Raw genomic sequence first — 24,230 nt, 5'->3', positions numbered from 1 at the left:
GTTTTATGTCTATAGTTTCATAATCCTATTTTCAAAAAAATGTTTATTTTATTCAGTGCATAGTAATTCTACTAACAAATTGTCACTTTATCACAATCGAAACGTCATTTTTAAAGTTATCCTATTCAACTAATAAAACGATCCAGTTAAGGTGCGGTCAGGACAGATAATTATAAGTAGAATCAATTATGATTATTAATTGAGTTTTATTTTTGTAAGCAATAGTCGAAGTTGAATCGGAATTGATTTGTCAATTCACAGATTTTTTTATGTTATAGGTTGGCGGACGAGCTTGTGGACCACCTGATGGTAATTGCTCACCATTACCAATAGACAATGACGCTGTAAGAAATATTAACTATTCCTTAAATCGTCTAATACTAAGATATTATGGCCCTGTAGTTACACTGGCTCTATCGCCCTTCAAACCAGAACACGACAATACTGAATACTGTTGTTTGGCGGTAGAATATCTGATGAGTGGGTGGTATCTACCCAGACGGACTTGCACAAAGTAAAGTGTTCCACAGTTTAAGCGACAGAATAAAAAAGTCTCTATGTCCATTATTTTATCAATTACCAAGTGACAATGTAATATACTCGTATTATCCAAGTGCATCCGTTATGTAATTGAAAATGCAGTAACAGCGAGCCTCGCTATCTAATGCGTATTTCGCTTAACCTTATTATATTAACAATTGTGCGACTTCATTCGTACGGCTGTCGGTTCCAAGTAATAAATTATATTTAAACTCCACCCAGTAAAACCTTTTTGGTTCTTAATACATTTTTATTGCCCAATTAATTTTGAAAAAATTGCCGATTGTCATTTACATCAACCTGTTTTTAAATTTCTTTATTAACATTAAATTACCACAGACAAAGTCTTCTTGAAATACTTTTTTATTAGCTTAAAATTATTTAAAAATTAAATACAAATTTTTATGTTTTATAAGATGCAGCATAATTTTTAAAGATATTCAACTGTTTATACAATTAGATCTATTTATGGATACCACTTTTGTAGAATACTGTGTCGGAATCGTATCAGATGTCTAAAGATCTTATAGTAAGACGTGATTAATATCTCCATATCAGACTTTATAGGCAAGGATCATTGCTCAATTGCCTTACTAAAAAAAATGACATAAAATCAAATATGGAGGCTGGAAAAATGGTAACCCTTTTTTCTAATAATTAAATTACAGATTTCCTTCCAAAGTCAGTATATAGTTATGTAATATGATTATGTATAATTATATAATTGGATAGATATTTTAAAATAATTATTAATAATGCATATTATTATCCACCTAGTTAATTTGTGCTAAAAATATTTCGTCATAACAGTGAGACAGTTCTCTCAGGCTGAAATATTGATTTATTTATATTTATAAATACATTATAATTAATCGTATAATAACAATATAATCCTTTTTTGTTATTGTAAATTGAATTGAAGTCATTTGTTTAAATAATTCGCTTATAATTATCAAATAAGTACAACTATCGCTAATTTATTATCTACAAATAAGTTTAACATAGCTATTATACAATTACCGTTCCACATATATGTATTCAAAAGATAATACGTAAAAAATATGTTATAGTTAGTTGCTTGGATACCAAATATGTATCATTAATTATAGTAACACAATTACGCAATGAGAGTTTTATAAAAATAATCCCTAATAACATTTCGACAAGCCTATCTAAACTCATGGCGTAACCTTTTTAACTCACGCCAAATTCAGGCAAAGATCCTTTCTTAAAGATCCAAAAAAGAAAAAAAAACAAATATGATTATGCAATGAAATTAATTCGATAAAAAATTTCGAATTAAGAATTCTGGCCAAAAAGAAAAATTTTAAATAACTTGTTACATTACGGACGAATATAAGTATGATAATCATTTACATAAAACCTCACGTGATAATTATTCTATTTTTAAACACAAATCGAATTATGAAAAATACGTTCGAATTAAATGGACTTACCTTTGACTCTATTTTCTACAGGCACGCGTTGACATAGCAATGTAACTCTGAATTATTCGAGATATTTACAATTGTATTTACACGTTCACGACTTTCAGCTTGTTACTGAGTTTCAGTGAAACGTCAGTTTTGTCCGCATACATTCTGCGCATGTACCCACAATGGCTTTGGGTCGATAGTGGCGTATGATAAGGTTTTAACAGCATCGTCCATTGCTGTGCAGCGATGTGCAACGCTATGTCGTGCTATGAATTTAATTAAATTAAATGTCATTATATTTCTTAATATTATATATATTATATGTACTCATAAATATGTTGCTTTTGGTACAAGTACTACAGTCGCAAGGAATAGATTAATTTTATTTTTGTTTTCTGAATTAAAAACCAAGAAATTTACCAAGGGTTTATTTAAAAGTAAAGTAAAGTAACAGCCTGTAAATTTCCCACTGCTGGGATAAGGCCTCCTCTTCCATTAAGGAGAGGGTTTGGAACATATTCCACCACGCTGTACCTATGCGGGTTAGTGGAATGCACATGTGGCAGAATTTCGATGAAATTAGACACATGCAGGTTTCCTCACGATGTTTTCAATAAATTTATTGAATTGTAAAAACAAAATTAAGCATATATATTTATAGTGCTGCTTGCCTGGGTGTGAACCCGCAACCATCGGTTAAGATGCACGCTTTCTAACCACTGGGCTATCTCGGCCAAGATATATCAGATATCAAGATTATTTAATGTGTTTTAAAATTAATTATTATATTCATTTTATATATAATATTTCTTTTTTTGTTTTTGTTTTTAGGTAGCGTAGCGTTGTATATACGTTGCGTAGCACTACATTAAGTGGACAATCAGCCTATACTGCGCCCCCATACCGGGTGACATTGTAAAAACGGGGTAATGTTTAGAAACGAGGTCACCGTTTTGTATTAGCCCGCGTTTCCGTTTAATGTTGCCAGCTTTGAATCCTTGTTGCCATATCTAAAAAATTAAAAGTAAAATAAAAACAGCCGCGCCTTTTAAGTTTCAAAATAACCCTGTTCTTTGTTTTATATTTATGTTTAATTAAATGAAACATTAAAAAAATTTTGTGTTGTAAATATTTCTATAGATTTTTTTAAAGTACTAAGCCATTACCGAATTAATATAATAACTATATCTAAACATCATATTATTATTTTTCATGAATATTAAAGTTTGATGCGTTTTATTTATAATATAACAGATTTTTATACTCATAATGAAAAAATATAAATGAGTCTTGGGCATTCTCAACAATCGCTACTTTAATAATTAAGCTAAGATATTTGTTAACTAATTATTGCATAAGTTCGCAATATTTAAAATTAACATTTTTTATCAGAAAAGGGCATATTTCGAGCCTTTGAAGCTACAGTTTTAGGTTTCCGACTTGTTTTCCAAATAAAATAATAAAAAGAGGTCTTGCCTCCTGGGCTTGTCGTGATGATGATCAGAGACCTGACGATGGACCGGTTCTCTTAGAGGGAACAGACACGAACATACTGTTCTATGTATCAATTCTTTTCTAAGTAACAAAAAAATACATTTGCTAAGTGTTTTGTGTTGTTCATCTTCATGATGGTGATGACTGAATTGGATAATCTTCGAATTAAATGGTGATGAATAAAGGATGAAGTTTTTGACAGAGCGTGTGTAAGGAAAATGTGGATGAAAATTTAAATGAAAAATAAAATATTATAGGCATCTAATGCGTGTATCTTCGAATGCCAAATTCAATCCAATTTAAATCTCGATTAGGTGATAAATAAGGCTTATGGTATTTCTAAGGGTCAAGGATGTGGCTATGATGCCAATTTGGAAGGAAATCAAACAGTCGAAAGACAGTCCCGATCGACTCTGATTTAGGATTGGTTAATAAAAAGTAATTGGTTCTTTCCGTCAAGGAACTGTAATTTTTAGCTTGTTTTTTTTTTGTTTTTAATAATTCCGTATCATGGAAAGTTCGTAAAAATATTGGTTGTTCGTATAACTAGTCTTTATGAATTAAAATCCTATCCTGTTATGACGTATTTTGTTTATTGTAAATGTATTTCTAGACGTTTCTATTTGTTAGCAGAATAAATATATTGCTTACAATATTAGTATGATATATTACAAATTTTACAAAAAATATTATTTTTAACTCTAACTTCATCATTCCTAACAAAATTTCTACTTACACCAGATGCTATACCATTATGTGTAAAACAAACCTCAAATATGGGAGTAAATAATAAAACAAAAGTATAAATTAAAATCCTATTTAATACATTATTCAATCGTCATCAACATCCGTCGAAAGATACCGCACCTCTGGGTCGTTCGCGCGCACGTGTCCACGAAACTTGGCGAGGGCGACCCTGCCACGCGCCGAGCGCACGGCCACGGTCCACGACGCCGTCGCCGCCAACGCGATCACGAATACTATTATCAGTATCACCTTCCATGCACTCGAGCTGTGTTCTTCTTCTGAAAACCAGACCATCAAAAGTTAGAACGAGAATTTACACACACACGCAAAGTTGAGTGACGATTGGTGAATGTCACGTGTAGCTGTCACACACACCAAGATAATAATACAACAACAACAACAGCCTGTAAATTTGTCACTGCTGAATTAAAGCCTCCTCTACCTTTGAGGAGAAGGTTTGGAACATATTCTGACACGCTGTTCCATGTGGCAGAATTTCTCACGATGGTTCCCTACACCGCCGAGCTTGAGATGAATTATAAACACAAATTAAGCAAATGAATATTCAGTGCTGCCTGGGTGAACCCGCAACCATTGGTTAAGATGAACGCGCTCTAACCGCTAAGCCATCTCGTCTCTTGTCACACACACCTAGCTAAAAACACAAAAACCTCTAATAGAAGTATAACATGACCCTCATTGGTGGCAGGAGGACTGGTTGCCCACAGAATCTGGGAATAACAAATACAAAGGGGAAATGCGCCTAGCATTCTTATCACAATTCCATGCAGTCATTATTTGTACAATCAACTTTCATTTTTATTTGTATTAAAGAATTAATATAAATGATTCAAATGTAAACAAAAAACCTCCTTCTTAAACTAATAGTGAAGCTTTTTGTTAAATTAAATTACCTTTCAATTGAACATGTTCGAATTTCCTCGATTCGATGACAGTTTTCTTCTTTTCCTTATCGACAAATACAGGTTTGGTATTTTCTGGTATACTCGTTAAACCTGGCATCGTGTTTTTAACCACCGAAGTTGTAGTTGTTGGCTTATTTGTTGTAGTTGTTGTAGTAGTTGAAGTTGTTGTGGTAGTTGTGGTTGCAGCAGTAGTCGGCTTAGTTGATGTAATTTTTACTGTAGTACTTTTAAGCATCGGTTTTCCTGTCCTCGTTGTCATCCTGGAAGTAGTTTTCATAGTTGGTTTGGTCGTCATTATTCTTCTGGTAGTTGGTCTTCTCGTTGTCCTTTCTGTTCTAACAGTAGTAATTCTTGGTGTTGTTGTAGAAGTAGTAGAAGTAGTTGTAGGTTTAGGTGTGGTTGTAGTGGTAGTTGATGTTGTAGTGGTCGATGTTGTACTAGTTGAAGTTGAGGTAGTTTCTGTTATAGCTGCGATCAGTTTCTGAGTTTGTGGTCCAGCATCCCCTAAATCTGTCGCCATGTCATCAGATATAGGTGCTGCAATAAAAAAAATATGAATCTTTTCTGGAATTTTCAAAATAATATGCTAAAAAACTCATCTTCTTTTATTTTATCACTAAAAGAAGTTGTTAGAACTGATTTCCTAATAACCTTAAACGTGAATTATCTTTATAAGTTTGTATGGATAGCATAGCTTTTTAGTTATCTAATTTATATCCCTACATGTTGGTAAACAATACGTCTCTCGGTAAAATACGTATTGATTAAACCCGAACTCATACGAACACTCCTCACTTTGGCAAGAAGCCAAATAATTTACTCTAGATGCTTGTTCAATTTATCCAAATACTTTCAAATCTTGAAAAACATTGAGAACTATTTTACTTGTACATATAGTTTTTCATTTTTGTAAGCAAGATAAGAAACTTACTGGGCTGGAATACACATGTTTCCAAAAAGTCCAAGCAACAGTTATCTTCCATGAAACAATCAAAGGTACAGCCACAACCCACGGCATGGAAGGTGTCGTTCAAAAAGCACCGGTTAGCGCAAGAATCACCTGAGAACGTAAATTATAAAATATCTTATATAACAAACTACTGTAAACTTTCCCACAGCTGGGCTAAGGCCTCCTTTCCCTTTGAGCAGAAGGTTTGGGACATATTCCACCAAGCTGTTCTAATGTAGGTTGATGGAATACACATGTAGCAGAATTTCTATGAAATGAGACACATGTAGGTTTCATCACGATGTTTTTCTTCGCCTCCGAGCACGAGATGATTTAGAAACATAAATTAAGCACACGAATATTCAGTGGTGCTTGCTTGGGTTTGAACCCGCAATCATCGGTTAAGATGCACGCATTGTAACCACTGGGCCATCTCGGCTTTCTTATTAAACGATAGCTAGAAAATGAATTAGTACCATCTGACGTGTGCTTTCATTAGTCATCTGTTACACATTTCCGTCCCCATTCATGAAATTCACAGATTGCAAGAAAGAAAAGAAAGATGTCACACTTTAATTAAATATTATACGAGATACTAAATGTCCTACAATAAAATATACCAGAGCAAAATAAGAAATATTAAAAATGTCATTTTACAAAGATAAAAGTATTATTAATAGTTATAACTCTTGGAATTGTACATCTTTGCGTAATCCTCGTAATAAATTCCCAATTAAAATGTGTATAATTGGAATTTTGTTAAGTTTCATGATAGTTTTTTCCCAAGCAATAATAGGACAGATCTTCCCAAACTTTAACGCAATTTTTATATTTAATTGTTAGTATTAATATTTAATACTCACTTCTAAATGACGGTGGAGTTGTGGCCGCATTCGTAGCAATGGTACAATTCTCTCCTTGAAGTATCGCTACGTCATCTATAGCAATGTCGCTCGTGAAGCTGGAACCTCGTATGCCTTCGATAATGATCTATTTGAAAACTATTTTTAATACATTATCTAATTAAGGCCTATTATATTTTTAGAAGAGGAAGGAACAGTAAATATGCTGGGCTGTGGAACTAGACATTCCAAATTTAAAATCTAGATGGTAAAATTTTGAATAACGCTGATGATGACAGTTTTTTGATAACAATGATCAGAAAATATACAAACGTGGATTTTTCCACTGCCAGAACGATGGCGAAAGATTGTCGACAAGAACGAATCATTTCTAATTAATTAAAGTTAAATTTGTAAACAAAAATTTTTAATTTTCCATCTTATTTGAAATCGGCAGTTACTTAGTTGCCAACCCTATCAGTCATGATATTTGAAAAAAGTTTTAAGACACAGATCATAACACACACACGCATAACATTTCGTTGTATATTTCCTTTAAATGATATTCGAAATGGTACGAAAATATAGTTACCTGAAAATTTGTTTCCAAATCGGTAAGAGGAACGACAGCGCTGAACCAGAAATTCCCCAAATTTCCCCACTTTTCGAAAAGAATGTATTTGTTCTCATCTGACTTAAGGCTGACTAACGTTTGAAGTGAGAGAATATCTGGTTTTTGGTAAACTCGAAGACCACCACTGGAGCTGGAAATTATTAATCATATATAACATCTAAGGTTAGGCATTGTCTCAGCAAACGGATAAATTTGTCAGACATTTTGATTGGGTCTCAAAAATCTACTGATAGAAGAACTCATTTCGTATCTCATTTGTGAAATATTAGAATCGGCTTGAAATGATACGCTTCTGTCATCAATATATCATACAAATGATTATTTTAGTCAGTATCGCATAATATCCTGATATTTTGGATCATGTAGTGTGAATCGGTGAATTTTGGAGTCTTTTCTGATAGAATAGGTCTACAATTCAAATACTTCTCTGATTATTTACATTATTTCTCGTAGTTTTGGATATTGCTACTCAAGTGAACTTGACTCTTCTGTTCATTATTTTTATCTATATTAATATTATCAATTTCAAAGTAACTCTGTCTGTATGTCTGTCTGTCGCTCTTTCACGACCAAACCGCTGAACCAAATTTGATGAAATTTGGTATGAAGCAAACTTAAACTTCAAGAAAGGACATAGGCTACTTTTTTGCCAACACATGACAACTAACAACGTAAAAGGCGGGCGAAGCCAAGGGCGCCTATAGTACTAATATAAATGATGATACTTACTTCCCGTACATATGATAGAAGAATGAAAAGCAGGAATTTTTAGAAAGGGCGCTTTCATACACTGGAGATACGAGACGCGCAGTGTCATTCTCTAGCCTAGACGTGCTCTCGATATACATATAGAATCCTGTTGAAAGAAAGTAAGAGATAATTAAACAAGTTTTATCACAATTAAATAAAAAAATCAATTAGGACTAATTGACTTTTTTATTTAAGTGGTAATTTTGATTTTCACAACGCTTATGTTACCATGCCTAAATTCCGGTAACGTCTAATCCTAAATTGTTTAAGATAACTTTGTATAAATTCAAGTAGGCTTTTACAAGTACTTTGAATCGTCATTTAATTGAATTATGTGAAGCAACAATCGGTTCGGAATGTAGATTCTATATACATAGTTAGTCTTTTTCAATATAATAAATAAATTAAATTCAGTGTTATGTAAATTAAATACAATTAAAATATTATTACTACTTCAACAAAAATCGTCAGTAAGTATAGTGATTGGTATTTGTAGGGATAAGTCCATTTGTTCACAATGGCAACATTGGGAAGATTATTAAATAGGTCGAAAAGCCTGACTTTCTTTTTGGTACTGATGACATCTGTAGAAATCCAAAGATATTTGTGTATTTTTAAACATACCTGAACCTCCTGGTCCATATGTATGATCATACGAAGGGCCAGTCATTAGGAAAGAGCTAGGCGTCTTCTTGTTAAATCTCCTCCAATCAAAGTCATGCATCTCACTTTGCGTCCAACCGCAAATATCAGGAGTTTCGAAGTCGCAGCTTAATGCGCTTGTGGTTGTGGAATCTGGATAAATCAAAAATACAATTGATTTTGAGCACTATTCATTGGAATCTTCATGCAAAATTTGCGTAAGGTTCTTTAGCTTAAAGTTAAATAAATGTAGTAACTTACCAACACATGTAGGAGCTGTTGAATTCCACCTTCTCCCGTCGCAATAAATCACAGACGATCCCACGAGCTTATGGCCGGGCAGGCAAAAATATATAACCCAGGCGTCATCAAAGTTTGACATATGTAACCCATTGTCTATGTTTGGTACAGCGCATCCAGGACCTTAAATGTTTACTAAATTTAATAACTTATCTCTTATTATTCCCCTATTTTAAATCGTTGTGTTAAATTCATATGAATTTTAAGTATTTTTTAATAAATCGCCAAATTGTTTGGACTCGTCCCTAGTATATCATTAGGCAAAACGATGATAGAACATCACTGTCTTCCAGTCACTTATATTACTTAGCCAGAACTGATCCTGTTATGTGAAGACTAGAATAAAGTGCTGTCAAAATTTAGGGACTAAAATGGACTAACATATTATGATATTCGATTTATGCTTAGAGAAATTTTACCTTAATTATCCTCAAATAACACGTGGGAAGAACACAAAGGGTATATTTTGTAATAAGAAAACTGAAAATCAGTTTGAAGAACAACCAAATAAAATGCGCGGTAGAAGTAAAATGTAATAACTCTTTCACAGTACGTTTTTGATAATGGGTATAGATAAATCATCAGATGAAGATAAATAACTGTATATGTGAGTGTAATGCCGTTCTCTCGACCGGCTTAATTAACTGACCCTCGATTCGAATCCGAAACTGTAGATATAAGCAGCATTTTTCGTATTTTCGAAATATATAAAATTACAGATCAGGAAAAAACTACAAAAAGCAATGATTCATTTATACGATTTAGAAATAATCTACAAGATTGTCTTGAACCTACAGACCCCAATAACTGATTCAATAAACACAATTTAAACTTACGTATACACACAGGAATAGGAACATCCCATTCACCATCTCTACACGTTGCGTACTTGTTACCAATTAGTTCGTAGTTTTGGAGACAGATGAACTGAACGAGCCTCGCTCGCTGTCGTATTTTAACTCGACCGTGATTGAGCCTAGGAATTGAGCACGTACTTCTAAAATAATCTGAAACAAACATTGGACATTGTTATCTTCTTTGATGATATATGTATTGGTCGCCACAGTCCATGAATATTGGCGCTGTAAGAAATATTAACCATTCCTTACATAGCCAATGCGCCAACCTTGGAAACTAGGTTGTCTTGTGCCTGTAATAACTTGCTCACTGACTCATACTACTGAACACTACAATATTGAGCATTGTTATTGACCGGTCGAATACCCTTATTCGATCATCATCCCGATGATTGTATGGTATCCAGATAAGCTCATACACAGCCCTATCACCAAATATGTGTAAGGATACTCGATGATCTTAGAGTATGTTATACATACATGTATTAAGAGATATACTATTGGAGACACATTCATAATGCAAATATATGTTTTTGTCTAGCGTGGATAACCTTAATAAATAACAGAAATGGCTCTACTAAAAACCAACTACCTGCAAATGCGAATAACGCGTACATTTTTGTTCTAATATATTTATTTATAAATATTAGTTGAATAACATTTTCATAAGGATTCATAATAAAATATAATTATAGTTTTCTGTATTTCTTAGTAAACTTAAGTAAGTAGTCATTATAAAATAAATTTGCCGCTAGTAGGCTAGTAGGCTTTTCAATTTTTGCCGCCCCTACTGACTTTTGAAATTCAAATTAATTACCTACCTATTTTGAAATTGCAACTCTTTGATTTGTGTTCTATAGTCCTTATTACCTCGACTTTTTCCCGTTATTAGTAAGAATATGAACTAGGTGATATTTCTGTCAGTACTAGATTATTTTTCCAACCCGCTATGTAGTGACGAGAATACGGATTACAGACGTAATGTGTATACATATAATTATAAGTATTTTTTTGTTTCTGTAAGACAATAACAATTTTTTTGCTAAATTTCCGCCCCTCTAAATATGCCTCCCTAGGCGCTAGCCTAATTAGCCTACTGGTAAATCCGCCACTGGTCTACCCTTTAAATATCCTATCTGACAAATTTCAAGTTCGTAGGTGTTATAGCCAGGGCCGTCTTTAAGATATCGGAGGCCCTGGGCATGATAGGGCAATGGGGCCCCGATAACTATGTCAAAACACTGTTTTTTTACAGACTTCAATCTTTTTCAATTTTCGAAAAAATAAAACTATAAAGCACCAGATTACTGATTTCTTCCCATCTTTGTATTTTCTGGATGTATCGGAAAAGTGAGAATCTTTAATTTGAAAATATAAATTCCTTTTTATTTGATCTGAGGGGTGCCCATATCGATTGTGGGGCCCTGGGCACTTGCCTAAAGTGCTCACTAGGAAAGAAGGGTCTGGTTAAAATTTCTAAGATATCGTTATTAATTAGTGAGTCATATTTTGCTTTTATATTTATAGGTATGTACAGCCGGGTGAGCCGGGGTAAGAAAAGGTTCGTCACCTTAAGATCTAATTTCGTCTGCTCAGTAAGAGCGATTATCTGCTTTACCGATTGAGAATGACATATTGCGTCGAAATGATTTGATGTTTAGATTCAAAAGGTACTAAGAGCTTAATACTTGATAAAGGAATTCATTTGAAAACTGACGAAGGTTTTCTTGCTGACTGTACATACATTTTTTAATATTGTTAGTTTTCCCCTGATTATAAATTCCCGTGCCTTAATCGAGCGCTTTTTCACACATTATCGAGGTCATTAAAGGTACCACCCACACTGTGTCAGGACGGATGTCCGACACGCGTTCGGACCGTCAAGAGCGTGCGTCCGGCTGATAAAGTATATTTATTTCATATTTATGTTTTATGTGAAGCAGGAAATTTACAGATTGAGTACCTGTGCTATTGCTCTATTTATTGGCATGCCAAGATAGGGAAATTAACAAAAATAATGTAGCCACTAGACAGTATGCAGCCAAATATGCCATCGAAATATTTGTTAAAGTTAAAATTCTGATGTATATAATAAATATAGCGTTAGAAGTAATTATGATATCAGTACCCTTTGAACTAATGCAATACTGCAAATACAACAACGATTGTTTTTTTGGCTAGGTAGCTGACGGTTTGTTAGGTTCTTGACCATAAAATGGCACATTAAAATCAATGTATGACATATATTTTTTAAATAATATAAAAAAAGTTAATTAATAGTACCCAAATTCAACTCTTGATGATCAACTCGATGCCTTCATACTTTGGTTCAAATAGAGAAAGAAAGAAATAGTCATTGTCAAGCGTAGTTCACGCACACAAAGTTAATAAATCGTTTTAGTTATTTTGCTATAACTTTTTATCTCATATATAACCTAAGCTGTCATGTAATAATTATTTTATATTTTATTACTCTCTCTAATATAAGAGGAGAAAAGAAGCCAAATAAACAACATTTGACAGCAAATTGACGCAATATCATTGGTCGAGAGCTTGATTAGTCTATGGTATTCACTATGGCTTAAAATGGCATTATGAACGGCGATAAAACCGTTATAGGAATTTTGGTTGTCAAATTAAATGGATATGAATAGTTAATAGTGTTGTTTTATAAATAACCTACCTCAATACCTACCTTTATCAATTAAAAAGAGTATTTGATTAGTTAAAATCACATGAAATACAAAAATCTTAGGTTTCTTTATCTTTATTCCTACTGCGATTGGAATAAGCCAAAGTTAATGACAAACATAATTAATTAAAAATGTATGTTCATAAATAGAACGATGAAGACTATATATTTTTTTTATTTGAAAGAGGTTGTATAGCTACAATTATGTTGGGTGATGAATGCGAAGTGAACGTGTCTAAACAAGCCCGATTCGCTTATTTTTCGTAATTGTTGGCACTGACGGACCAATCAAATGCAGTTGACTCTTCGTACACATTTCAAAGTATTCTAGCACTGCTGACATCATAATCTCATATTCCTTTTTATTAAATTCCTATTAAGTTTCCATGCTTGACATATGATCACCTTGCTTTAATAATGACGACGTTCCGGAATAAATATGAAATCTTACAAGAAAACTATATTTTTTGTGTAATGTTCATAATAATATCTAATCCCAGACTATATATAGATCAATTTAAAAGTAGAATTTTTGTCCACATTAAGCTACTTAGGCTTTATACAAAAGAATGTACAATAGCAATTTTTCTATTCAATCTATTCTAAAATGAAATACACAGCAATATTTGTAAACAATAATAGCTTCATATATTGTCTATGGTAATGTGTCTAAATTGACTTATAACTAATATCTATAGACGGCAAGACCCACTACATTTTAACAATATTATTATGTAAGTAGACTAAGGGCCTATTAAAAAAATGCTCAATTAAAACATTATGACAAATAAAGGACAGTATACAATATAAGATTATAAAAAAGATAAAAAAGCGTGGACTTATTATTTATTAATTTCTATGCATGATAAAAAAATAGTATTACACTACTAACATTTTGTGTAATCAAAATAGTATAAAAAGGTAACTACTCAGTTGCTTGCCAGTTCTTCTCGTTAGAATCTACTTTCCGAACCAGTGGTAGCTTCACACTTAATTCAACACTATATTTTTCAAAGGAGTTTTTATTACCCTACTTGAATAAAGAAAATTTTGTTTTTTTTTTTTTATAACTAATTAATTGGAAATGAACTTTAATTAAAAGTAAAATAACTTACCAGCGTTAAGTGATCCAAAAACATATAAAAACAAAACGAACCGAATAAACATTTTAACAAATAAATAATAACATATATACTATATTCATTAAAATTTATAGTTTATTCTCCGCCTATGTCTACATTTGGGACTAACGAGTTCGACTGCAACGCAATTTTAAAAATGCTAAATATAATTTTTACATATGAATGAAGAATATTTAAAGTGCAGATGTGACAAATCATTTTAAAGTCGATTGCTTTTTTGTTCTTTTCCAGTGTTTGCGTGTTCAAACTTTAAAGGATATAAAAAAAAAAAAAACTATAGACGATTAAATTTATTTTTCAAGCCATTGAAGGCGCGTCACGCATCACGCAAAAACATAATGTATCTTAAATATTTGTTATTAAACGTTTGTCTAACAAATTGTTAGACAAATGTTTAATAATTGTTACACAAAAAATGTAATCGAATGTTAAATATTTGAAGAAAATTTCGTTTTTACTTTGTTAAAAATATCAAGGAATAATATCTTATATATTTTAACTTTTCAGTGTCCATTATAAATAGGCATAAAAGTAAATGAAATCGTCTGTATAGTAATAATCTTTGCAAATGACGGGATGCGCGACCACAGTTATCAAAGGAAACAGCCTTTCCAGCGATACTACTGAGTATTATCGCTATCAGTCCCTTCTATACAACAAACAGATTTATACAAAACCCAAAAGTGTATCTTATCTGTGAAACAATCGACAATAGATGATTCATTATGTCAACTTTCTAATTAGTTAACCCATTACTCAAATATTAAAAAAAAAACTTTTAAATCTAAATATTTTTGCTATGCCATATGTTAAAATCTAGTAGATAATTGCTTATTTATGTTTGAAATAGGAACAGTAAGTAAAGTTGAAGATGATTAGAAATAGTTTTGATCTGTAAACAAAGATAAGAATACTCGAATTCCTGAAACTACAAGGATAATAAAAATATGTTCAATCTCAAATGTTCTCCAATGGTATCGCGTAATTCTTGAAAGTGTAACAAGTTTATAATGCGTCATATAAACTTATTACTTTTTAAAATTGCTAAGGTTTTTTAATATCACAAAGTAACAGAATGATTATACTTATTTGAGTGATTACGAGAAGCCACTTCCGCCGGCCGCGACATTGTTCGCATCAAATGTCGTGTCCTGTAAAACATTAATGTGCATTGTGTAATTTAATTACAGTCAGTTATGTGGTTTAGATGTGATGATTGAACAAACAAATAGACTGAAAATACTTTCGTGCTTAATATTAGTTACAAATTTGTTGATAACTATCATTAACTGTAAGACGAGATTATTAGTTTAGTATTATAATAGTTATGACTCATGCGTAGTATTATTATATTTAGTCATCAATTAAGTTAGTTTTTTTAACACGGTCATTTGTTAAAAATATATATGTATCAAGTATATAAGAAAATATTTAATAACAGCCTGTTTTTCAATGGAACGCAATAAATAATGCTTTTTCACATTTTATGTATTCATTTCTTTTTTAATTCATTAATAAAAATATAAGTATTTTGACAAATATTAACATAAATTAATAATTAAAAAAAATATTTCTAAATATTTGTTACTAGTAAAGTTTTTTATTTAGTAATTCACTAATAATAATTTAAAGGACTATAATATTGTATTATATTTTTGTATTGCTCATTTTGCTAGAATTCAAGCCGAGTAAATTTTAAATGTGACTCAGGGTGACTTTGACAAGAACTTTGAAAACAATGTTTTTGTTTACTATTTTTACATATTTTAATTTAACCAATTTAGCTATAAATTGAATTAAACGATATTGAGATTCATTAAATTATAAAATAATTCGTTATATATTATGTAAAAACACAGTTACTTCAATTAAAATACATGTTAAAACTAATATATCGTTATAGCATGATACAATTATGTACGTTGGATTTTATAGAGTTTTTAAAATTAGAGAATTTTTCTGAGAACGAATAAATAAAAATGAATAATACGTGTAGATTATGTTTGAAAGAATCTCCTGAAATCGTAGAGGAATTGTGGGAAGGATGTGAAATTTTGGATCAACTATTAAGTAGTTTATCTCATTACGTATGTAACGATTATATATGATAAATAATGACTTACTCAAATAAATTAATTGATAATATTTTTTAAATTATTTATACTTTTTTTTCTTTTTGAAACATATACACATTCTTTTTTTTAAATATTTCTTATGACTTATGCTGTGTTTATTCATTTAAGTTTATTAAAAAAAAAAATTGGCTGTTTTCCAGGTGCCTTTGACGAAAGATTTGCCTAACAAAATATGTTATCCATGTGTCAATAAAGTACAAGAAATTCATGCATTCCATCAGAAAATTAATCAAAATGAATCAATTCTACAAAATAATCTTAATGATATGTTACATGTTGAAAATAAAAATATAAGTGATATCAAACTGGAAAAGAAATTATGTTACGATGAAAATGATTTTTCTAACGTTAATAATGAAACAAATAAAGATGAGATAGCTGTCTTTCAAATAAATCTAAAACCAGAGTTACTAGATACTTCTAATTTAATAGATGATATTGAGGACAATAATGCAATTTCATATGAAATACATAGTGAAAACTCTTTAAATATTGCCACAGACCTAAATTTAAAAAAAAATATTGATAAATCTATTCATGAAAGTGAAAAAAACTGTGATACTAGTGATGATGTAACGTTAAAAGAAAATAGCAATATTATTAAACCATTAACAAAATTAGAAGACGCAAAGAGATATATGTGCTTAACATGTTATGAAGTATTTCTTAATCAAAGAGAATTATTACGACATTACCAGACTGTAGAACTAGAGAGATTTAACGAAAAAAATATTGAAGTCGATGAAAAAATTGAACTTGTTAAATATCAATCCTTTATATCCGAAGATGGAACTTTGACGTATAAATGTGAAAGATGCTACAGGAAGTATATAAACAAAGCATTCATCGAAAGGCATATCAAAAGTCATATTGAAAAAAGACCATTTTTATGTAAACTTTGTGGTAAGTTAGACATATAAATGTTTACAAAATTAAAACACTTTTCATATTTAGTACACATATTGATTTAATACAAAATAATACATATTAATTTACTGTAATAAAGTTACTTTTATTCAAATTATAAAATAAATATTGTTATACTCTTTATTTAAGTAGACTTAAAATATCATGTTCCAATGAATTAATTTTAAAGCTACTTTATGTTATATAGTTATTTTATAATCTAATATACAGCAATATTACTCATGTCATTTTTAAATTCTGTATGTGACAGTTTGAAAATGTTCTGCTGTTCTGTGTGCATTAGAGGTTTGGAACTTATTCCACCAAACTTTGTTCAAAGTAGAATGGATACACATGTGAAAGACTGTCAACCGACACATGTAGGATTCCTCATGACATTTTACATCAGTGATGTGTAAACATTGACATGTTACTTGTTATACATATATTATATGTATTATTAATATTTTAGGTAAAACATATCAAACAGCATCAATCATTGTAGCTCACGGCAAGATGCATATGGGTGAAATGTATGCATGTTCATACAACTGCGGCTACAGATCCGTACACAAACATGTGGTCAAGGATCATGAGAAGCGACACAGGAAAGAATATAAGGTGAATTGAAAAAATTAGATTTGACATAGTTATGAATACTACACTGCACCGCATCAAAATATTTGTTTATATATTTAACTGTCTGTGCCCGCGTAAAAATGTAGCTTAAGTTACTCCCTATTATATCAGTTATCTGCCAGTGAAAGTCCCCTCAAAATTGGTCCAGCCGTTCCATACAAACAGACACTCCAATTTTATTATATGTATAGATTATATGTGGCACTTATTAAATTGGTACATAGTAATTTTACCAAATAAAATAACAACATAATTGTAAGAATTAAAACTGTAATAATAATAAAAACATGTGACCAGATTGGACTGTAGACTTCAAGGACTCAGCTTTCAGAGAAATATTTTTAAATAAATATATTTTTATATTTAAAATTGGAACATTATTTTTTTTCAGTATAAATGCGAAACATGTGGCAAAGGCTTTCAAGTGAGGACGTCTTATGAACAGCATCAAAACATCCACAAGGGCATCAAACCGTTCTCATGTGAGATCTGCGGCATGACATTCCATTTACACAAGTAATTTAAAAATATTTATTGTTACGACTGGTGTGGATGAATTAGTCTCTCTGTTCTGTTCTATTGGATTAGAAAAGGAGAGAGTGCTCTTTATTTTATCTTAACTTGTAATGGGTTGCGCGTTTCCCCTATTTGAATGGGGGAGGGATATTTTTTTTTATGTTATATGTAGGTGGACGAGCATATGGGCCACCTGATGGTAAGTGGTCACCATCGCCCATAGGCAATGACGCTGTAAGAAATATTAACTATTCCTTACATCGTCAATGTGCCACCAACCTTGGGAACTAAGATGTTATGTCCCTTGTGCCTGTAGTTACACTGGCTCACTCACACTTTAAACCGGAACACAACAATACTGAGTGCTGTTATTTGGCGGTAGAATAACTGATGAGTGGGTGGTACCTACCCAGACGGGCTTGCACAAAGCCCTACCACCAAGTAAGATATGGGACTATTACACTGGAAAACAAAATAAGAACCAACGCTACCCTCTCCGTTTCTTCTTCCGGATTATGGGATTGTTTTAGAAATTTGTCACCACTACCACAGATTAGATAGGTTTTTTTTTCTTCTAGATATCTCACAACTCACCGTAGCAACGTACACCCACAATCGTCCGGTCGCAAGCCGTGGGTTTGCAAACAGTGTTCACTGCCTTGTGATTCGAAAAACAGCCTCAATATACATTTGAAGGTATGTCTGTAATAAAGCCTTCAATAGGCTATTTGACTGGTTTTTAAATTTATATTATATAGTAGAAGTTAAGGAACCCAGTAAAAGTTGTGTTTTTGACTTCTAAGTACATATTTGCCGAAAAATATCATATTGAAAATTCCATATTTAAATAGTGCGCGAAAACGCTACTTGGACAATATGGCGCTGCAATGGGGTCGGTGACGTCATTTTCATGTATTTTAATCAGTGGTACATATAGTAGAAAAGCAAAGTTTACAAGAAAGTGACTTCATCATAGGCCCGGACAATCAGGGGCGTTTTGTGTCACGTGACAAACGTTTGAAAAAATTCATTTTTATTTATGGATTTTTGATTAAATTAAGTATTATTTTCAACTTTGGTTAGTACATAGCCATTTTTAAACTAATAATATACACTGATTACAATAATTCACAATTTATTTTTCGCATTGTCAAATAGCCCATTACAAAAACTACACTTAAACTTTGACGCCCTCCGTGGTCGAGGTGTGTGTACACTGGTTTTCATGGGTTCGCCACACCAAGGTCCCGGGTTCGATTCCCGGACGAGTCGATGTAGATTACCATTAGTTTTCTATGTTGTCTTGGGTCTGGGTGTTTGTGGTACCGTCGTTACTTCTGATTTTCCATAACACAAGTGCTTTAGCCACTTACATTGGGATCAGAGTAATGTATGTGATGTTGTCTCATATTTATTTATTACATACACACTTCTATGATGGTAAACAATCTTTCAAATTAGTTTCAAAAATATAAATAACTAAAACAAAAATGTACAAAACCTTAAGTATGTTATGTTTTTTGTTGTTATACAAAAATTTCTATTCGGCGGTAGAATTAAGAATGAGAGAGCTACCCAAAATGGTCTTTTTAGGTATAAATACCATAGTCTTGCGATTGCTGTGGGATTATAACTAGAGTGTACCAGAGCCGAGATGGCCCAGTGGTTGAAACGCGTGCATATTAACCGATGAATGCGGGTTCAAATCCAGGCAAGCACCACTGAATATTCATGTGCTTAATTTGTTTTTGTAATTCATCTCGTACTCGGCGGTGAAGGAAAACATCGTAAGGAAACCCGCATGTGTCTAATTTCATATAAAACCAACCAGTATTGGAGCAGCGTGGTGGAATATGTTCTGAATCTTCTTATCAAAGGGAGAAAACCCTTAACCCAACTATGATTGGATGAAATTAACAGGCTCCTGTTGTTAAAAATGGAAAAAAAATTCAAACCTAACATTATGTCTCATATTAATGTTTTTTTTTTAGGGAAGACATCCTTTTACTATTTTACACAGATTATGTGTCACTGTTGTGTTCTGTCTATATTTTTATTAAGAATGCGATTTATTGAAAACTTTTTTTTTAGGAGAAGCACGGTATTATTGTGAAAGTTTCAATATTATGCGATATCTGTGGCAAAGTCGTCAGGGATACACAACAGTTGAAATCTCATCAAAGAAGCGTTCATTTAAACATTAAGCCATACACTTGTGGGTAAGATTTTATTTATTACAGCACCACCTACCTCATATTCTTTGAACTACCCTACACTGTTGGTTGCCTGAAAGAGATCGCTTTGTAGCGATAAGGTCACTAAAATTCTACGCCTGTTTTTTTAAGGCTAAATCAATGGTGTATTTATTTTAATTTATCAATGCGGTGTACAAAAAAAGCTTAAGGTCACCTTAGTATGAGTCAATGAAAATATGAATGGTGAGTTAGCTAGGATAACATGGGCATAAAGCTGGCAATACATTGACGTTCATGGGTGTTGGTGTCCTTACCAATATGGAGCATATTTGTTTGTTATTAACTTGTTACTTAAATATAAAATTAAATATTTATTTTTTTATTTTCTGTCTATGTTTCTTCTTTCTCGGGTATACTGGAAGAAATCTCTTCTAGGGATAAGTATACCTTTTAAACTTATTTTTCCTGTGTACATATTTTCCTCTTCAATGTATCTGGCAAGTTTAATAAATGGTTAAATTAATAAAAACAAATCCTGATCTAGATAAGATACGAAGAGGTTATGCTGTTTTAAATCAACACATTTATCAAATAACTTGAAATAAATATCTATGGTATAAATACCGCGTAGTCAACCAAATATTGCAGTACATAAAACATACAGTTAGTGCTCAACTATTGTCTTTGTGTTTATGTCATATTTTGAGATTTAGGGTTTATTCCGATATACTACTGTATTGTGGCTTAGTGGATACATACTTGGTGGATATATACATACATATGGATTATAATCTGATAAGTACATGGCTCCGGTAACTGAGGAGCTATGTGGAAACCGGCTGTCATGGTATGGACATGTTATGTGGAGGAATGAAGATCATATTGTGAGGAAGGTCTGAGCGTGGATGTGGATGGATTGTGTGAAAGACGATATGGTTAGAAAGAATGTTACTTGTAAGATGACGTCTGACAGAGGTCTCACGATGGCTTCAGCGTCAAGCGTGACATAATATATGAACTAAAATTAACGAAGTGGATTTTATGGTATGTGGTCACCACTAACCTTGGGAACTGAAATGTTATGTCCCTTGTGCAACACTTCTAACAAGAACACGACACTAATGCTTTGGCGGTATAATATGTGTTGACTGGATGGTACCTACCAAGACGGATTTGCATAAAGCCTTACCACCAAGTAAACCCCTTGTTATATCATTACCACGTGCACTACCATTATGGGGGCAATTTCCCATGGCCAATGGTATTAATAGCATGTACCTAATATTAATATATTTTCAGTGTGTGCAACAAGTCATTTCCAAAGAAGTTCACGCTGAAAGTTCACGAACAGACGCACACAGGGAAGCTGTATGTGTGCGATATGTGTGACAAGAAGTTTTCCAGGCAGAGCAGTCTCCAGAGACATTTGCAACGGTAATATTTATAATACTAGTTGATGTATGCGGATTTGCTTGCGCATTTCTCTGGTCGTCAGTTAAAAGCCTATGCCTTTCCTATTTTTTTATGGTATAGGTTGGCGGACGAGCCTATGGGCCACCTGATGGTAAGTGTTCACCATCACCCATAGACAATGACGCTGTAAGAAATATTAACTATTCCTGACGTCGTCAATGTGCCACCAACCTTGGGAACTAAGATGTTATGTCCCTTGTGCCTGTAGTTACACTGGCTCACTCACCTTTCAGACCGGAGCACAACAATACTGAGTACTGTTATTTGGCGGTAGAATAACTGATGAGTGGGTGGTACCTACCCAGACGGGCTTGCACAAAGCCCTACCACCAAGTAATCCTAATTTAGTCTTACAACATTAGCAGCCTGTAAATTTCCCACTGCTGGGCTAAGACTAAGTCCTCTCCTTTTAAGGAGGAGTTTTGAAGCACATTCCAGCACGCTGCTCCAACGCGGGTTGGTGAATTCACGTGTGGCAGGATTTCGTTAAAATTAGTAAATGCAGGTTTCCTCACGATATTTTCCTTCACCGCCGAACACGAGATGAATTATAAATACAAATTAAAAACATGAAAATTCACTGGCGCCTGCTTGGGTTTGAACCCGCAATCATCGACTAACGTGCCCGCATTGTAACCACAGGGCCACAACTAATCTATCAATATTGATGGAACATCTCCTAACTTTCACCTCAAAGAGAATTGAGGCCTTAGCTCAAAATCGGGAAATTTACAGGCTGCACATGTTGCCATAATCAAAAATACATAACCAAAAAATAGTGTTGCTATATCTTATTTAGTTTTATGATTAAACAAGTCCAAGTGTTGTCTGTTAAGTTAATATTAATTCTAATTACAGTTTCCACATTGATTCAAAGCTCAAATGTCAGAAATGTGATAAAGTTTACCCGACGAAAGTGAAGTTGATGGCGCATAGCAAGAAATGTTGCAAAAATATTTAAGAAACGAAAACGCCGTAATCTCAGACTTTACACTTCACTTCACTTCGCTAATAATTTATACATTTGTTTTAAGTGTAACTTCAAATTTAATAAAAATATATATATTTATAGTATATGATGTTTCTAATGAACTATGTTTTATTACAACATATTTAAAATTATTAAAGTCCAATTTTGTACGATATCTATTTTAATAAATTTGAATTTATGTATCGTCCAAAATGAGATTATGTAAATGTTGGGATAGAATAAAATGTTAATTAATTCATAAAACCTAGTGTAAGACATACTGAGTATTTTAATTAATTTTTTTTTGATTATATACATAATAATTTATAAAATAAAATTGGAGTCTGATTTTAATATTAAAATAACCGCTTTTTTACAACCACCTCCGTCTTTAACCCTTGATCTCAGCAATAAAGATTCGCAGTTAATTCCAGCTCGGTCGCCAGATCCCCTAGTATCCCATTCTGTCATCCTGTAGTGTGTAAGTATGATATTCATGTTTACCAAAAACCTCCATGATCCATCTCATCACTCATGTGCGTTCTACCATTGGTTCGCTTTGCAGATTTGTGTCTTAGGGAACAATGGACTCTGCCTTTGCCAAGACTCCAGTTGAAGATGATGCAGTTGTCAACTGGCCAGATAAAAGTGGTGTTTTCCTGGTGGTTAATATATATTTTACACAATTGGTCCCTGATTTTACTTGACGACCCAGATTCTGTATATCGATGCGCAAATTTTGCACAGTCAATGTCTATGTGTAGTGATGACTACCTATGGTCAGGCGGCCTATTTGTAGTAGTACACTACTGGTTCTGCATGTTTTCTTCGTTTGCTGCGTTTATATCGTCAATTATGTATCAATTATCTTAAATTGCAATAATACATCAATAACAATCCTCTGCCGTAGTTACGATCATAGCTATTTAACGAAAATATTTTATTGTTTGTGGCTCAAGTTTGTCTTACTATTACATCATACATTTTACTTGGTGGTAGGGCTTTGTGCAAGCCCGTCTGGGTAGGTACCACCCACTCATCAGTTATTCTACCGCTAAATAACGGTACTAAGTATTGTTGTGTTCCGGTTTGAAGGGTGAGTGAGCCAGTGTAACTACAGGCACAAGGGACATAACATCTTAGTTCCCAAGGTTGGTGGCATATTGACGATGTAAGGAATAGGTAATATTTCTTACAACGTCATTACCATCAGGTGGCCTATATGCTCGTCCACCAACCCATACCATAAAAATAAATTAAATTCAATTCAATTCTTGGTTTAATGGCTTTTAGTTGTGCCGACGGGGCACAGATTATTTCGCCAATGTCACGTAGGATGGAGAAGACACGAAAGAGATTGATCGGAACAGTTGAGGAAACAAACTCAATTAAATTTTAAAGACTATCATAGTAGTAGTAATTTCCTTGTTAATCCTCAACCTAGA

General features: G+C 32.7%; 3 protein-coding genes across 16 annotated transcripts in view; 1 reads left to right on the top strand and 2 right to left on the bottom strand.

The window, feature by feature from the left end:
- Window positions 1-2,151, bottom strand: part of LOC124540421 (calcium-dependent secretion activator) — a 76,916-nt gene extending 74,765 nt beyond the window's left edge. For all 13 annotated transcript variants that reach the window (XM_047117964.1, XM_047117955.1, XM_047117960.1 and 10 more), the window contains exon 1: window positions 1,998-2,151. The gene's annotated coding sequence lies outside the window, so the exon portion shown is untranslated. The remainder of the gene's footprint in view (window positions 1-1,997) is intronic.
- Window positions 2,152-4,273: 2,122 nt separating this feature from the next.
- Window positions 4,274-14,166, bottom strand: LOC124540524. The gene is made up of 10 exons (XM_047118163.1): window positions 13,925-14,166; window positions 10,097-10,267; window positions 9,222-9,383; window positions 8,943-9,113; window positions 8,298-8,424; window positions 7,527-7,698; window positions 6,956-7,082; window positions 6,075-6,203; window positions 5,132-5,680; window positions 4,274-4,495 (listed from the first exon to the last, which is right to left on the bottom strand). The coding sequence occupies exons 1-10, from the start codon at window positions 13,974-13,976 to the stop codon at window positions 4,302-4,304; spliced, it is 1,854 nt and encodes a 617-aa protein (XP_046974119.1). The 5' UTR covers window positions 13,977-14,166; the 3' UTR covers window positions 4,274-4,301.
- Window positions 14,167-15,716: 1,550 nt separating this feature from the next.
- LOC124540525 (zinc finger protein 615-like) lies at window positions 15,717-22,932 on the top strand. Of its 2 annotated transcripts, none has more exons than XM_047118164.1 (8): window positions 15,717-16,038; window positions 16,227-16,989; window positions 17,465-17,613; window positions 18,023-18,147; window positions 18,726-18,843; window positions 20,239-20,366; window positions 21,642-21,776; window positions 22,674-22,932. In XM_047118164.1, the coding sequence occupies exons 1-8, from the start codon at window positions 15,931-15,933 to the stop codon at window positions 22,774-22,776; spliced, it is 1,629 nt and encodes a 542-aa protein (XP_046974120.1). In that variant the 5' UTR covers window positions 15,717-15,930; the 3' UTR covers window positions 22,777-22,932. The 2 variants fall into 2 exon arrangements, with proteins under 2 accessions (XP_046974120.1, XP_046974121.1); XM_047118165.1 differs by having other exon boundaries at window positions 15,720-15,868.
- Window positions 22,933-24,230: the final 1,298 nt, after the last annotated feature.

This window comes from Vanessa cardui, chromosome 25 (assembly GCF_905220365.1).
Source record: "Vanessa cardui chromosome 25, ilVanCard2.1, whole genome shotgun sequence".
Taxonomy (NCBI): domain Eukaryota; kingdom Metazoa; phylum Arthropoda; class Insecta; order Lepidoptera; family Nymphalidae; genus Vanessa; species Vanessa cardui.
The sequence above is the reverse complement of the archived record's forward strand: the minus strand, read 5'-3'. Positions and strand labels throughout refer to the sequence as shown.

Excerpts from the sequence above, each read along its gene's own strand:
- LOC124540525 (XM_047118164.1), top strand. The coding sequence starts at position 15,931 with ATGAATAATACGTGTAGATTATGTTTGAAAGAATCTCCTGAAATCGTA. Across the intron at positions 17,614-18,022 it reads GACACAGGAAAGAATATAAG|TATAAATGCGAAACATGTGG; the intron begins GTGAATTGAAAA and ends ATTTTTTTTCAG. Across the intron at positions 21,777-22,673 it reads CTCCAGAGACATTTGCAACG|TTTCCACATTGATTCAAAGC; the intron begins GTAATATTTATA and ends TTCTAATTACAG.
- LOC124540524 (XM_047118163.1), bottom strand. The coding sequence starts at position 13,976 with ATGTTTATTCGGTTCGTTTTGTTTTTATATGTTTTTGGATCACTTAAC. Across the intron at positions 7,083-7,526 it reads ATTTGGAAACAAATTTTCAG|ATCATTATCGAAGGCATACG; the intron begins GTAACTATATTT and ends GTTTTCAAATAG. Across the intron at positions 6,204-6,955 it reads AACTCCACCGTCATTTAGAA|GTGATTCTTGCGCTAACCGG; the intron begins GTGAGTATTAAA and ends TTACGTTCTCAG.